The 14,658-nt window shown below is 38.9% G+C and overlaps 1 protein-coding gene across 2 annotated transcripts in view; it reads right to left on the bottom strand.

Moving 5' to 3' along the window:
- Positions 1–14,658, bottom strand: part of khdrbs3 (KH domain containing, RNA binding, signal transduction associated 3) — a 202,938-nt gene that overhangs the window by 56,633 nt on the left and 131,647 nt on the right. For both annotated transcript variants that reach the window (XR_010899244.1, XM_067425666.1), the window contains exons 4-6: positions 6,392–6,538; positions 4,288–4,427; positions 901–1,087 (exon numbers count right to left, since the gene is read on the bottom strand). Coding sequence is in view for 1 of the 2 variants with exons in the window: in XM_067425666.1 (XP_067281767.1) it covers positions 901–1,087; positions 4,288–4,427; positions 6,392–6,538 (474 nt within the window). In the remaining variant the exon portion in view is untranslated. The remainder of the gene's footprint in view (positions 1–900; positions 1,088–4,287; positions 4,428–6,391; positions 6,539–14,658) is intronic.

The raw sequence follows: 14,658 nt of genomic DNA, 5'->3' as shown, positions 1-14,658 counted from the left end.
AAGCAGGCAAGCAAATAAGACATTTTCCACATAATCGCAAACAAAAACGAGTAAATCAAGCAGATGAAATGATTTAGGATGTCTCCGGTAGACGGCCGCGCCATGTACTGTTCTATTACGACTGACAAATGAGATCAGTGTCGGAAAACATTCATTTCTGTGAGAGCTTTGGCTATTGAGTTTGTTTTATATAATTTATCGATATGAGAAATGTCAACAATAAAACACTAGCTATTATAGACATATATCATAGATCACACTTACTGTCTAGACAGAGGACTAAAATGACTGTACCGGCACAAACATTTTGTTGCTTCTGCACAAAAATAATTCCAAGTTCCATACAACGCCGTTATTATTCACTTTTGTTAATTTAAATGAATCAGAAACAAAATAAAATAAAAATATTAGATGACAACTTTTAGCCTAAAATTTTACATTGGCAACTAACTTAAAATAAAATGTTTAAGTAATACAATAAAATTAATAAAATGTATTTATGTATATAATTCTATATAGGTTTAATGTATAATTTATAATTTATATATAAATGTATGTATATATATATATATATATATATATATATATATATATATATATATATATATATAACTCAATGCTCAAAGTATTAATAATAATACAATTAAATATAAAATAAAAAAGTACAATTTCATACAATTAAGTATGAGATAATGAGCATTCAAAATTAATCTTGAGTTGTAAAAGTTTTTGTGAGCAATATTACGTTTTAAGGCATACATTAATGGATTTTTCAAAAATACAGCAGAAATAGTCACCTTACATCATCCCGTCAACATTCTGACCTTGCATACTATATACTCTTTGTTAGAGTCCCTGAGGAGAGTGAGGTCTGTAGTGAAGGATGTTACAGCTACTTACATATTCACCGTAGGTATCCTGCACGGCCGGAGGGGGAGGTCTGTACCCAGGAGGGGGCGGAGCTCCTCGTGCTCTCTGTGAGGGAACGCCCCTTCCTCTGCTGGACGGAACCCTGCTGGGCGGAGCTCCTCTGGGCGCAACCCCCCGCGGAACTGCAGCCTGAGGTGGAGGAACGCCCCCTCTACATCTGAGCAAGCAAAAAGGTGATATTTAATGACGTACATTTTAAACACAGTATTGTCAATATTGTTTGCTCTACTTGGAGATAAATAAACCCAATGAAAGCCACAGTAGAACTGTTATGTGCCTTCAAGCAACACACAGCGGGGTTTCATTACTGAACGAATCTGCGACTTTAAATGATTCGGGAGTTAATGATTCAATGACCCGTTCATAAATACAGCCACGTGCCTTGTTACTGAATGAATGACTCAATGACTTGCTTATGCCCAGTACACATTGTATGATTTTGAGCTGTACCAGATTTAAAATGATGACCAATTGTGGTGATTTCTGTAGTCATAGATTTATACTTAGGCATTCTCAAAAAATGTTTAATGTTGATTTGAAGTGTCAGTTTTTGCATTCATTTGACTGCAGTCAAACCTAATCACAAAGGAGGACATTTTGTTACACATTACATCAAAATTCAATAAAAATGTAACAAAAATGAACAGGTATGCTTTATCACATCTTGTTTAATCTGGGTCTGATCTGATTACAATATATATATATACATATATATATATATATATATATATATATATATATATATATATATATATATATATATATATATATATATATATATATATATATATATATATATATATATATATATATATATATACATATATATATATATATATATATATATATATATATATATTAAGGTTTATATATATATATTAAGGGTTGCACCGACTAGTCGACCTTAATGCTCTGTCATGACTCTTTAAGCTTGACGTTGACGAGTCGCTGGCCTATAGATGGCACAACAGGATAAGCCATTTCCTGAAACGCAGGCTCTGTTTTAAACAGTTAAAAATGACAAATAAATACATACTTCAAGAGCTCTCCACAAGACATGTTTGATTACCATATGGATGCTCAAAATTGATCGGGAGAATGCACGCTTATTGTACACGTAAGTTAATCATCGCGCTAAACTGCATGCGATGGCAACACACACACATAACCTGATCATGCGGAGATTTCGCGCCTCACCCAAAGGCATTCAGTAGTGCAGAAATGTATTGTCAACACTGTTCTGTGATTTATCAATAAAATTGCTTAGAAACTGAAAAGTTCTAGCATATATTTCTTGATAACTAAAACTCACAGCTTCACTATTACCAGAGAGACGATGCCAGGTAGAATTAATTCACACACATTTACTAATGCATTCATATACATGTAATCTTTATTGTGCTACTTTATCTGTATCTGATTCAGAACGAGCAGAAATCTGTGAGAAATATAACGACCATAAGGCCAAAGAACTGATACAAACGCTGTTATGTAGGAGCAATAACCTTATGGGCAGCGCTGTGTCATATGCCACAGCTGTCCTGTGTACAAGAAAACCTGAGTTCGAGTCTCAGCTCGAGGTTTTGGTTTATTTGTTCATTAATGACGTCATCAGCGACTAGTCAACGTCGACATAAATGTCGACTTACCCCTAATATGTTTGTGTGTGTGTGTGCTTGTGTGTGTGTGTGTGTGTGTGTGTGTGTGTGTGTGTGTGTGTGTGTGTGTGTGTGTGTGTGTGTGTGTGTGTGTGTGTGTGTGTGTGTGTGTGTGTGTGTGTGTGTGTGTATGTGTGTGTGTGTATGTGTGTGTGTGTGTGTTCACATAGCTACTGCGACAAAAGTCATTACAAGTGTCATCCCATTCCCATGAAGCAAAACTATTTAAAATGTCAAAACTTTCATATTTTCAGGTTCAGAGTTTTAAAAATATCACTTTGTTTTATTCCCCATCAATTAACTTTGGGGGTTGTTGGCACTTGACAACCAATTTAAGGGGGAAAATATTATCCCTTAATGAAAAAGGTGTGACTGTAGTGTGAGTGGAAGAGAAGGGGTATGCAGAAGGATGATGAATGCCTCTCTAAAAAGTTTGGAAACCTCTGCTCTACTGGAAGATTACTTTAATGGTTTGATTGAATTTTCCTCTCTAACTATGATGAAAATGAGAATAATTTGAGGAAATGACTTTAGCGTCAGTCCATATTAGAATAAATCTGGCAGTTATACCGCACTAAACACTCAGTGGAGTTTAAAAATATAATGAACTGAGAAGGTGAAATTATTAAGGAGTTAATTTGCCTTGTTCACATTTGTTCCTGCCGTTTTGAAGTATATATGCTAAAGGATCTCAGTAGCTTTGTTTTCATCCAAACTTTATGAATTTTAATATTCATTTTTTGGAATCCTTTTATTTTTAACATGTGTTTTGAACAATGTTTTGAACATGTTTGTGTGCTGCTGCGCATCCCTGTGTGTGTAATAAACAGAGTGTATGCATTCTGTGCACCCGCCTATATAATGTGCCCTTTAAATAACAGAAAATACTGTAGCATTGACTTTAGACCAGGTTTTTGTTGGTCAGTGGCACAGTCAATTTTCAGTTGCCTCAGAATAGAAACGCGGCAACAAAGCGCCAGAACACACCTCGTTTTCAGACCAGATGGGAAAATGATAACTGTGTCATGCTGAAAAACAGCCAAAAAACACTTGCGTTGCTCCTGGTGTTGCATTGCGCTGGGTGTATGATACAGCGCTTAGGGTCAGGCATTTCAAAACCACCAAACCAACATTTAAGATGCTGTGCGATGAAATTGGTCAGCTGGTGAACCAGAGCCGGGCGGACTGATCAAATTGTCAGAGTAGGCTTTATACGATGATGGACAGATGATCAACAGTAACGTAATCATCCACGTCACCAAAGAGCGCTTGGGTTGAATTCGTTCTAATCCTAAACTTATCCTAACTTGTTCGTACATGCATTCACCTTTACTATTTCTCTCAAAAATGATGATCGTGTTGGTAAGAACTCCGTGTATACTGAAATTATTTTTACCACACTGGCAAAGATCATTACACTCATCTTCTTCTTATACCTAGAATAGAGTTCTGTTGACAGCTATGCGTTGCTCAAGTCAACATACGTCACTTACTCTGTTGCTCTGAAAGGTTTTAGGTTTATCTAACTGATGGTTCAGTTGAAACACGCCCCATAATCACAGCCCAGTGGAGCAGTATCAGACTCATATTCTGACTAGAATCTGATTATAACGACCTCAGGCTGGTGCATGTCTTCTTATCAGATAAAAAGTGTATCCGCCTCAATTGAGCGCATGAAAACACATTGTATCAGCCATACCTGTGCGGTCCCGGCGCTGGTGTTGCTCTTCCTCGTGTGCTGGTTTTGCCTCTCGTCGCCGGGACTTTTGCGTCCTCCGAGCCGCCATTCAGATAGGTCAGCTCCTGTAGCTGAGCCTGTCTGATCTCATCATTATAGTCCTGCACGACACACACACATATGGGCGCTGGTTAATGAGCTGAAACGTGCATTAATGGTCCACTTGTTTCTCAAGGGGAAATATATGCCCCCTGCAACCCCAAACACGCACCAACATGTGTTTTTCCCCAAGAGGAAGCATTTTATATATTAGTAGCATTCAATCTAGCTTTTCATTAGCATAACAGATGTGGCTTGTGAGATATTATATACATAAAGTCAATGCTGTGCAAACATGAGTATATATGCATAGTGTCTGAATTAGTAAAGCATTTTACTTCTTCACCGTAAAAAAATATTGCCTTGGTTTTACTCAAAAAAATTGAGGCAACTATTTGCATCAGTCTAAGTATTTTGAACTTATCTAATTTGTGTTTGACCAAATAGACATGTCTTCAACATGCACCCTTAAATGATTTCAAGAAAGATTTCAAGGAGATTTTTAAGGAGATTTCAGAAATCTCCTTAAACATAGTAAGTAGATTGTACACAATAAAATTAAGTTGTGACAAAATGTTAATTTAAGTATAATATTGAACAAGCAGCAAACATCCTCGTTTTGACTGAGTGTTTCTATTTTAGCAGTAACAGAAACAAAAAAAAACTTTCCAAACAAGGATATAAATAAAGACAAGAGTACAGCGAGATGCAAGCAGTGCATCGTGACACGTCAAGAGCAAGTTATAAATTCATACCCTAAAATATGATACATGAGACAAATTGCTAGATTTATGTTGAAATATGGAAAAATAAATCATCATCATGTAAAAAGGGTTCAGTGCATCAGCCAAATCCAGCAGTACATATTTTAAAGGGTTAGTTTACCCAAAAATAAAAATGATTTCATTAATTACTCACCCTCATGAGGTTGGACACCCGTAAGACCTTCGTTCATCTTCAGAACACAAATGAAGATATTTTTGTTGAAAGCTGATGGCTGAGAAAGGCTTCAGAAAGGCCTCCATTGGCATTCAGTATATTTCCACTGACCCACTCACAAGACCCATAAAGGCACTAAAGACATCGAAACAAAGTCCATCTCACTACAGTGGCTGTACAATAATGTTACAATGCACCGAAAATAGTTATTGTGCGCGCAAAAAATCTAAATAACGACTTTATCCACCAAGTTATTGACGTGAACTCAACGCATGCGCGAGAATATGACGCAGCTCCGCCGTTCAATATATGACCCGGAAGAGGAGGAGCGCCGCTATCACGTGAGTTCACGTCAGAGACCTACACAGAAGACAATAACTTTGTGGATAAAGTCGTTATTGTGATTTTTGTGCGCACAATAACTATTTTCGTCGCTTTGTAGAATTATTGTACAGCCACTGTAGTGAGATGGACTTTGTATCGATGTCTTTAGTGCCTTTATGGGTCTTGTGAGTGGGTCAGTGGAAATGTACTGAATGCCAATGGAGGCCTTTCTGAAGCCTTTCTCAGCCATCAGCTTTCAACAAAAATATCTTCATTTGTGTTCTGAAGATGAACGAAGGTCTTACGGGTGTCCAACGACATGAGGGTGAGTAATTAATTAAATTATTTTTATTTTTGGATGAACTAACCCTTTAAGTAAATGTAACTTAAATAGTAGATTGGAAAGGCACATGTCTGCAAAAACTTGTCTAGATTGCTCAGGATAAGCTACAAATCCAAATTAAGTATGTAAAGTAAAGTAAAAATTCAAAGATTATTATTTTTATTTTTTTATGTTACACTTACGGCCTTCAGTGATTAATTTTTATTAGTGTAATTTTTAACAACAACAAAAAAACTGTCCTGCTCCCATTTAAACACTCAATTGCACACGCAGAGACACAAACACCCACAACACACTATTATACACACACCAATAAACTGGTGTGGCTGTAACAATATGTTAAATCAGGTTACAGCAAACATGATGCTGACGCTCAGCTTTCGTCCAGCAGATCGCACTCACACCTGAATGCACACGTACCGGAATAAGGAATTTTTTGATCTCCTCCAGAGCGTGACCCATTCTCGCATATGCTTCGGCGGGGGGAGCGAACACCTCGATCAGCACGTGAAGATCTTCGTTAAGGTGGTGATACTTTGCCTCTCCACTCTTTCGTAGTTCTTCTTCCTGTTAACGTAAATGTACAAAAAAAGAAACATGCATGAATTTGCACCGTCCTCTGCAACCGAAACTAAAAATAGTGTAAATCAACTGTCAACTTTTTTAAATAAATATATATAAAATTTAAATAAATTAATTTGTACAGTAGCAAAAACAGCCTGTTCACACAGTTTATGTTTAAAATGTTTATTAAAAGAAATTAATACTTTTATTCAGCAGGGACACATTAAATTGAACAAAAGTGACAGTAAAGACATTTATTATTTATATTTCAAATAAATGCTATTCTCTTGAACTTTCTATTCATCAAAAAATATAATTTTAAAAAGTTTATAAATTGTTTTAATAAAATAGAAAATAATTAATGTTAATAATAATTTTAGAATAAAAGATGCAGGAAGGAAAGACCCATTTCCACCTTTTAAATATTGTCAAATCACCTCCTGTATACTGAGGATGTAAATAAATAATTAAGAAAAATTAATAAACTGCAGTAATTATGCCATGCATATTCAATTCAATTAAAATGGAAATTCCATATGCAAATCCATTAACACTGGGCAGCGAGTGTGTTTGGGGGGTTGGGGGGGGGGAGGGGAGTTCCAGCACTGTGAGCTGGCACAAAGCAAAAGAGCAATTCAACAGGAACTGTGAGACAAAAACATGGCAAAAAATTACATCAGCCCACCCGTCAGATGCACAGATGACACTGCTTTATTTCAAAAGCAGGATGAGATTCCTTCATCCAACATGGTTTTTATTGGAGAGCAAACCGTGCTGTGAAGTGTGTGTGTGTGTGTGCGCGCGCTTCCTGTGATGTCATGCAGTTAATCAGATCTCTTTAAGACAGTCGATGTTATGCAAATGAGATGCTAATTTCATCCGCAAATCTGCTGTTTACTGAAAGAGGTCAGCTCATGCGCAGATATGGCTAGGTAACAGAGTGTGTGTGTGTGTGTGTGTGTGTGTGTGTGTGTGTGTGTGTGTGTGTGTGTGTGTGTGTGTGTGTGTGTGTGTGTGTGTGTGTGTGTGTGTGTGTGTGTGTGTGTGTGTGTGTGTGTGTGTGTGTGTGTGTGTGTGCGTGTGTATGTCTGCATTGCCAGTAGGGATGGGTCATGATTTTAGACTAGTCAACTAGTTTTAGACTTGCTCTTTAAAGCATTGGCACTTTAATTTTACATTAAGAAGCATCTGGCATATAAAAAAAAAAAAAAAAAAAAAAAAATAGCAAATGAAAGGTTTCATGCATTTTTCATTAAAAAATATTTAAACATTTATTTATTTATTTCAGAGGTGGGGCTGTTACATTTTATCCCAGGGATGAACAAGTTGGGCAAAATATGACTTGATTTATTAACATAAATAAAAAATAAAAACCTCTGGCAATGCACTAACAACAAACACAAGTGAAACAGTGTGCCAATAGCGGACAATAACTGTGAAAAACAGATGAACTTAAAGGGATAGTTCAGCCTAAAATGAAAATTCGGTCATCATTTAATGCCTGGCTCACACTATAGGAGTTTTAGCCTGATTTTCCCCTACTGAGACTCAGAGAAAAAATCTTGCCCAGGACCCTGATCGGTTCCGATGTTCGGCGCAGATTATCTGGTAATGTGAGGCGTTCACAGATCAAATCTAGCATCTCCCGATCTGCTCTCACGCAAATCGGGCTCACCCCAATCATATTAAACATGTTTGATATTTATTAGGATGAGTAAGATTGCAATAAAGTCAGTCCTGTCACAATAGCCAATAGGAGAAGTCTACGACGAGATGGACATTTTGAAATGGCGACCGCAAGTTGAGTTGCCGTAGTTTGCTGTAGCTCTTAAACAATGCTGGATAATGTAGTCTTGCAGTGAGCGCCGGCAGAAACACAACATGTGTATAGACCTTTTATGGTAGACACGCGTACCAGTAAATGACACAAAGAACAACATTTGCATCTGCATGTCTCGTTTGTGGAAATGAGTTTGATAAGGTAATACATTGCATATGAAAGGGTTCGTGCAATCCAGATGCAAATTAATTTGGTAAATCTGGATTATATGCATATGTTAGCAAATAGCCTATTTTGACGAAAAACATGAAAAGGACATGTAAATGTGCAGCCTACTTCTTGAAAATGGACTGTAAGCCTCACTGCAGCTTCCCTTCGGATCATTTGATTGCTTTTCAAATTCAAAAAACAAAGTGTCATAAGGTAAGGCTTGACTATATTGTTAATAGTTCTTGCTAATTTATTTAACAGCAGTTTTCTAATGGGTGATGAATTTGCGTGACAGGTGTGGTGGTGTGGGTAAGTTTAAGGGTAAAGCTAGGGTCAGGTGTGGTGGTGTGGGTCAGTTTAAGGGTAAAGTTAGGGACAGGTGTGGTGGTGTGGGTAAGTTTAAGGGTAAAGTTAGGGTCAGGTGTGGTGGTGTGGGTCAGTTTAAGGGTAAAGTTAGGGTCAGGTGTGGTGGTGTGGGTAAGTTTAAGGGTAAAGTTAGGGTCAGGTGTGGTGGTGTGGGTCAGTTTAAGGGTAAAGTTAGGGTCAGGTGTGGTGGTGTGGGTCAGTTTAAGGGTAAAGTTAGGGTCAGGTGTGGTGGTGTGGGTAAGTTTAAGGGTAAAGTTAGGGTCAGGTGTGGTGGTGTGGGTCAGTTTAAGGGTAAAGTTAGGGACAGGTGTGGTGGTGTGGGTAAGTTTAAGGGTAAAGTTAGGGTCAGGTGTGGTGGTGTGGGTAAGTTTAAGGGTAAAGTTAGGGTCAGGTGTGGTGGTGTGGGTCAGTTTAAGGGTAAAGTTAGGGTCAGGTGTGGTGGTGTGGGTCAGTTTAAGGGTAAAGTTAGGGACAGGTGTGGTGGTGTGGGTAAGTTTAAGGGTAAAGTTAGGGTCAGGTGTGGTGGTGTGGGTCAGTTTAAGGGTAAAGTTAGGGACAGGTGTGGTGGTGTGGGTAAGTTTAAGGGTAAAGTTTGGGACAGGTGTGGTGGTGTGGGTAAGTTTAAGGGTAAAGTTAGGGTCAGGTGTGGTGGTGTGGGTCAGTTTAAGGGTAAAGTTAGGGTCAGGTGTGGTGGTGTGGGTAAGTTTAAGGGTAAAGTTAGGGTCAGGTGTGGTGGTGTGGGTAAGTTTAAGGGTAAAGTTAGGGTCAGGTGTGGTGGTGTGGGTAAGTTTAAGGGTAAAGTTAGGGTCAGGTGTGGTGGTGTAGGTAAGTTTAAGGGTAAAGTTAGGGTCAGGTGTGGTGGTGTGGGTAAGTTTAAGGGTAAAGTTAGGGTCAGGTGTGGTGGTGTGGGTCAGATTAATGTTAAAGTTAGGGTCAGGTGTGGTGGTGTGGGTAAGTTTAAGGGTAAAGTTAGGGTCAGGTGTGGTGGTGTGGGTAAGTTTAAGGGTAAAGTTAGGGTCAGGTGTGGTGGTGTGGGTCAGTTTAACGGTAAAGTTAGGGTCAGGTGTGGTGGTGTGGGTCAGTTTAACGGTAAAGTTAGAGTCAGGTGTGGTGGTGTGGGTAAGTTTAAGGGTAAAGTTAGGGTCAGGTGTGGTGGTGTGGGTCAGTTTAACGGTAAAGTTAGGGACAGGTGTGGTGGTGTGGGTCAGTTTAAGGGTAAAGTTAGGGTCAGGTGTGGTGGTATGGGTAAGTTTAAGGGTAAAGTTAGGGTCAGGTGTGGTGGTGAGGGTCAGTTTAAGGGTAAAGTTAGGGTCAGGTGTGGTGGTGTGGGTCAGTTTAAGGGTAAAGTTAGGGTCAGGTGTGGTGGTGTGGGTCAGTTTAAGGGTAAAGTTAGGGTCAGGTGTGGTGGTATGGGTAAGTTTAAGGGTAAAGTTAGGGTCAGGTGTGGTGGTGAGGGTCAGTTTAAGGGTAAAGTTAGGGTCAGGTGTGGTGGTGTGGGTCAGTTTAACGGTAAAGTTAGGGTCAGGTGTGGTGGTGTGGGTCAGTTTAAGGGTAAAGTTAGGGACAGGTGTGGTGGTGTGGGTCAGTTTAAGAGTAAAGTTAGGGTCAGGTGTGGTGGTGTGGGTAAGTTTAAGGGTAAAGTTAGGGACAGGTGTGGTGGTGTGGGTCAGTTTAAGGGTAAAGTTAGGGTCAGGTGTGGTGGTGTGGGTCAGTTTAAGGGTAAAGTTAGGGTCAGGTGTGGTGGTGTGGGTAAGTTTAAGGGTAAAGTTAGGGTCAGGTGTGGTGGTGTGGGTAAGTTTAAGGGTAAAGTTAGGGTCAGGTGTGGTGGTGTGGGTCAGATTAATGTTAAAGATAGGGTCAGGTGTGGTGGTGTGGGTAAGTTTAAGGGTAAAGTTAGGGACAGGTGTGGTGGTGTGGGTAAGTTTAAGGGTAAAGTTAGGGTCAGGTGTGGTGGTGTGGGTAAGTTTAAGGGTAAAGTTAGGGTCAGGTGTGGTGGTGTGGGTCAGTTTAACGGTAAAGTTAGGGTCAGGTGTGGTGGTGTGGGTCAGTTTAAGGGTAAAGTTAGGGACAGGTGTGGTGGTGTGGGTAAGTTTAAGGGTAAAGTTAGGGTCAGGTGTGGTGGTGTGGGTAAGTTTAAGGGTAAAGTTAGGGTCAGGTGTGGTGGTGTGGGTCAGTTTAAGGGTAAAGTTAGGGTCAGGTGTGGTGGTGTGGGTCAGTTTAAGGGTAAAGTTAGGGTCAGGTGTGGTGGTATGGGTAAGTTTAAGGGTAAAGTTAGGGTCAGGTGTGGTGGTGTGGGTAAGTTTAAGGGTAAAGTTAGGGTCAGGTGTGGTGGTGTGGGTCAGTTTAAGGGTAAAGTTAGGGACAGGTGTGGTGGTGTGGGTCAGTTTAAGGGTAAAGTTAGGGTCAGGTGTGGTGGTGTGGGTAAGTTTAAGGGTAAAGTTAGGGACAGGTGTGGTGGTATGGGTAAGTTTAAGGGTAGGGTTAGGTGTGAGGAAAGGGTCAACAGTGTAATTATACCCTAACTAAAAGGGCCCGTATTTATCAAACATCTAAGAATTACTCATAAGAACACTGCTAAGAATTGACTTAAGAGTCATATTTTAAGTAAATTGTATGACTAAATCTTAAGTGTCAGTCTTAGAGTTTATTTACGATATTTTGCTGTGCCACAAACATGATTTTGGATGATGTCATAGGCATGAACCAATCACTGAATAGATGTCCTTATTTAAGAATATTCTCAGATAAATTCACATTGAATGGTGAAATTCCTAAGAGGAGTTTACATTCAACACACATTTGACAATAAAGAATTTAAAAAAATGCATTATAATATAAACATTTTAAATGAAAGATAAACATGTTTTCATCCATGTCTTAATTAGAATTTTTAAAACTGGTGTGCTATTAACTGACCTGCCTATATATAGCCAAGATTTTTTTATATATAATCAGCCACCATTGGATTCCAAAATAAAACAGAACTGGCAATAGGAAGAAGCGATCGCTACTGCTTGCTGAATTAGTCGAACAGCATTTTGTTTTTAACAATGTATTTTTTTTTTTTTTTTTTTTACCATTTTACCATTTCGAACACATTCTCCCTCTCTTAAAAGATTTGCGCACGTCTCTGTCTCCTCAGTGCCATCACAAGCCCCCTACTGGCAACTCTTAACCACTTGAGAGACCGCTCGAGCTGTCTTAAATAACTGGGAGAGTAAGAGTGATTCTTAGCTTTAAGAAATTTGATAACTTGCTTTTATACTTAAGTTTGAAAGTAGGAGTAAATTTCATGAATTCTCAGCACTTAAGACTAAAATAGCACTTTGAGAAGCTTGATAAATACGGGCCCAGATGTAATTTCAGGCAGAACATTTAAAAAATGTAAGTACAATGTAAAAACATGTATGGACACAAGTGCATTGTATCAAATCATTAGTTAACACCTAATATAAAATGGGTCCAATAATTATATTTATATGGTCTACAACTTTGAGAAAAGTGTTTGCAAGAGCATATTTTACATAATTATCGGTGAACACACACATACAGTATATGTTTAAGTTTTCTAAACTGCTTCCAAAAAAACTCCTCTTGTGGGGTTTGGGGTGTGTATGTTTACTATCAACATCGTTTGGTAAATTCTGTGAAATTCGTTTCTGCGAATTCTAGAACATCAAAGAGAATTATGAGCTTTAAGCAAATCTCTCCTCTCTGCTGTGGGACGGCACTGCAGGAGAATCTCCAAAAGGCTTAAAACCGTGCAGGTGAGCGTTCCAGATCCAAACCGTCCAATTTGCGCCGCACAATTCTCCTCTCTCGCTTTTCTCCATGGAGAGCTTGTTCACCAAAATCTGACAGGACCGGAGGAGTGCAGCAGTCAATAACAACACGCCCAATTAGTAGATAAAACCTTCCAGAACACCCTGAGCTCTGTAACAGCTGTCTGAAGGGAGAAGATTGCTCCTGTGAACAGGGAATGTAATTGCGAGCACGCTTATACATGCACACATCAAAATCACTTGCAGTTGAGCTGTTCAGAAATGGCCCAAAACCAACATGACACGTACACAAATCGGTGAGAAATATGCTGGGGGAAAATGTCAATAATTTAAAGGATACATATCATGGATTTTCCCGACATTTTGCATGCAGAAAAGTTTTTAGAACAGTCTTAAAGGTACAGCGTTGTTCTTAAAGTTTATAGTGTAAAAGATTTAAATTAATAGGCATCAAATCAGCACATTAGAATGATTTCTAAAACGATAATGTGAAACTGATGACTGAAGTAATGATGCTGAAAATGTAGCTTTGCGACACAGGAATAAATATATTAATTAAAAAAAAGTTTTTATTGCATTTTGTTCAAATCAATGCATCCGTGGTGAGCATTAGAGAATTATGAGCTATTTTATCAATCTGAGTGCATGGTCTGAAGCGCATGGCGCATCACTTAGGGCGTGTCTGAATACACTTTTGCTAGTTTAACAATGGAAAAAATGGTTGGCGCACTGTGTGCATGGTACAAAAGGGTTATACCCAGTCTCTTAATGAGTCATGGGTGTGTTTTGGGCGTAACATGCAATAAAAAAAGTGTCATCTCCCATTCCCTTTAAAAGCCAGTTACGCTCGTGCCATGGCGGATACACCTTAGAGGATTTTTAATATTGAAACTGAATATTGAATACTGAAACACCTGCGTTTTGCCTGGCGTCCCATTGTGCCGAGTGTAAGATAGGGCCCTTAAAAAATGTGTTGCTGTATGTAAAAACTATAACAGTGTCGTGCTGAAACTTTCCAAAAACATTTGCGTCGGGCCTGCCGTCGCTTTGCACATGGAGCATAATGCTCAACAACATTCAAAAACATCTTTCCAACCATTTTGAAAAGTATAGTGTTTTATTTTTTTTATTTTTTTGCCTTATTCTTTATGGGAGCTGAGTGAAAGGACTGTGGGTTTGACAGCAAAGCATCAAAAACTTTATGCAAATAAGAAGTGCAAAAATGCAGGACAGCAGCCAATCACTGCAGGGTGAACGCAGTGATGTCATAAGACTTTCATTACCTGCCAACATTTCCTGATACTTAAAGCACATCAATACTTTATATTTTATTGAAGTCAGATTTCAAATGCAGTTTACACCCTAAAGTGTTTTAAGCCATAAAAATATTAAATAAGCACAAATGTCAGGGCATGTCAAAAAAACCTCCAGGGCCCAGAGAACATCTCAGACTCCACAGGGATCATCTAGGGACCTATTTTAACAATCTGAGCACATGGTCTGAAGGTGCACAAGGCACAGGTGCATTTAAGGTGTCCGAATCGACTTTTGGTAGTTTAAAGACAGAAAAAATGGTCAGCGAACCACATGCATGGTCTAAAAGGGGTACAAGCCCAATAAACTAAAATCAAATCTCCCATTCCCTTTAAAAACCAGCTGCGCTTGCACCATGGTGGATTCACTATTTACATGGGGGAATGTGAGCGGAAAGATTGAACGTGTCCGCAGAGAAAAATCCTTTTATTTTTAATATTTAAAAATGTCTGTGTGCTGGTGCGCATCCCTGTGTGTATAATAAGCAGAGTGTATGTGCAGGCCTCTGTTACACACACTCACCTAAAGGATTATTAGGAACACCATACTAATACTGTGTTTGACCCCCTTTCGCCTTCAGAACTGCCTTAATTCTACGTGGCATTGACTCAACAAGGTGCTGAAAGCATTCTTTAGAAATGTTGGCCCATATTGATAGGATAGCATCTTGC

Source organism: Pseudorasbora parva, chromosome 19, assembly GCF_024679245.1.
Source record: "Pseudorasbora parva isolate DD20220531a chromosome 19, ASM2467924v1, whole genome shotgun sequence".
Lineage (NCBI taxonomy): Eukaryota > Metazoa > Chordata > Actinopteri > Cypriniformes > Gobionidae > Pseudorasbora > Pseudorasbora parva.
This window is presented reverse-complemented; position numbering and strand designations above follow the sequence as displayed.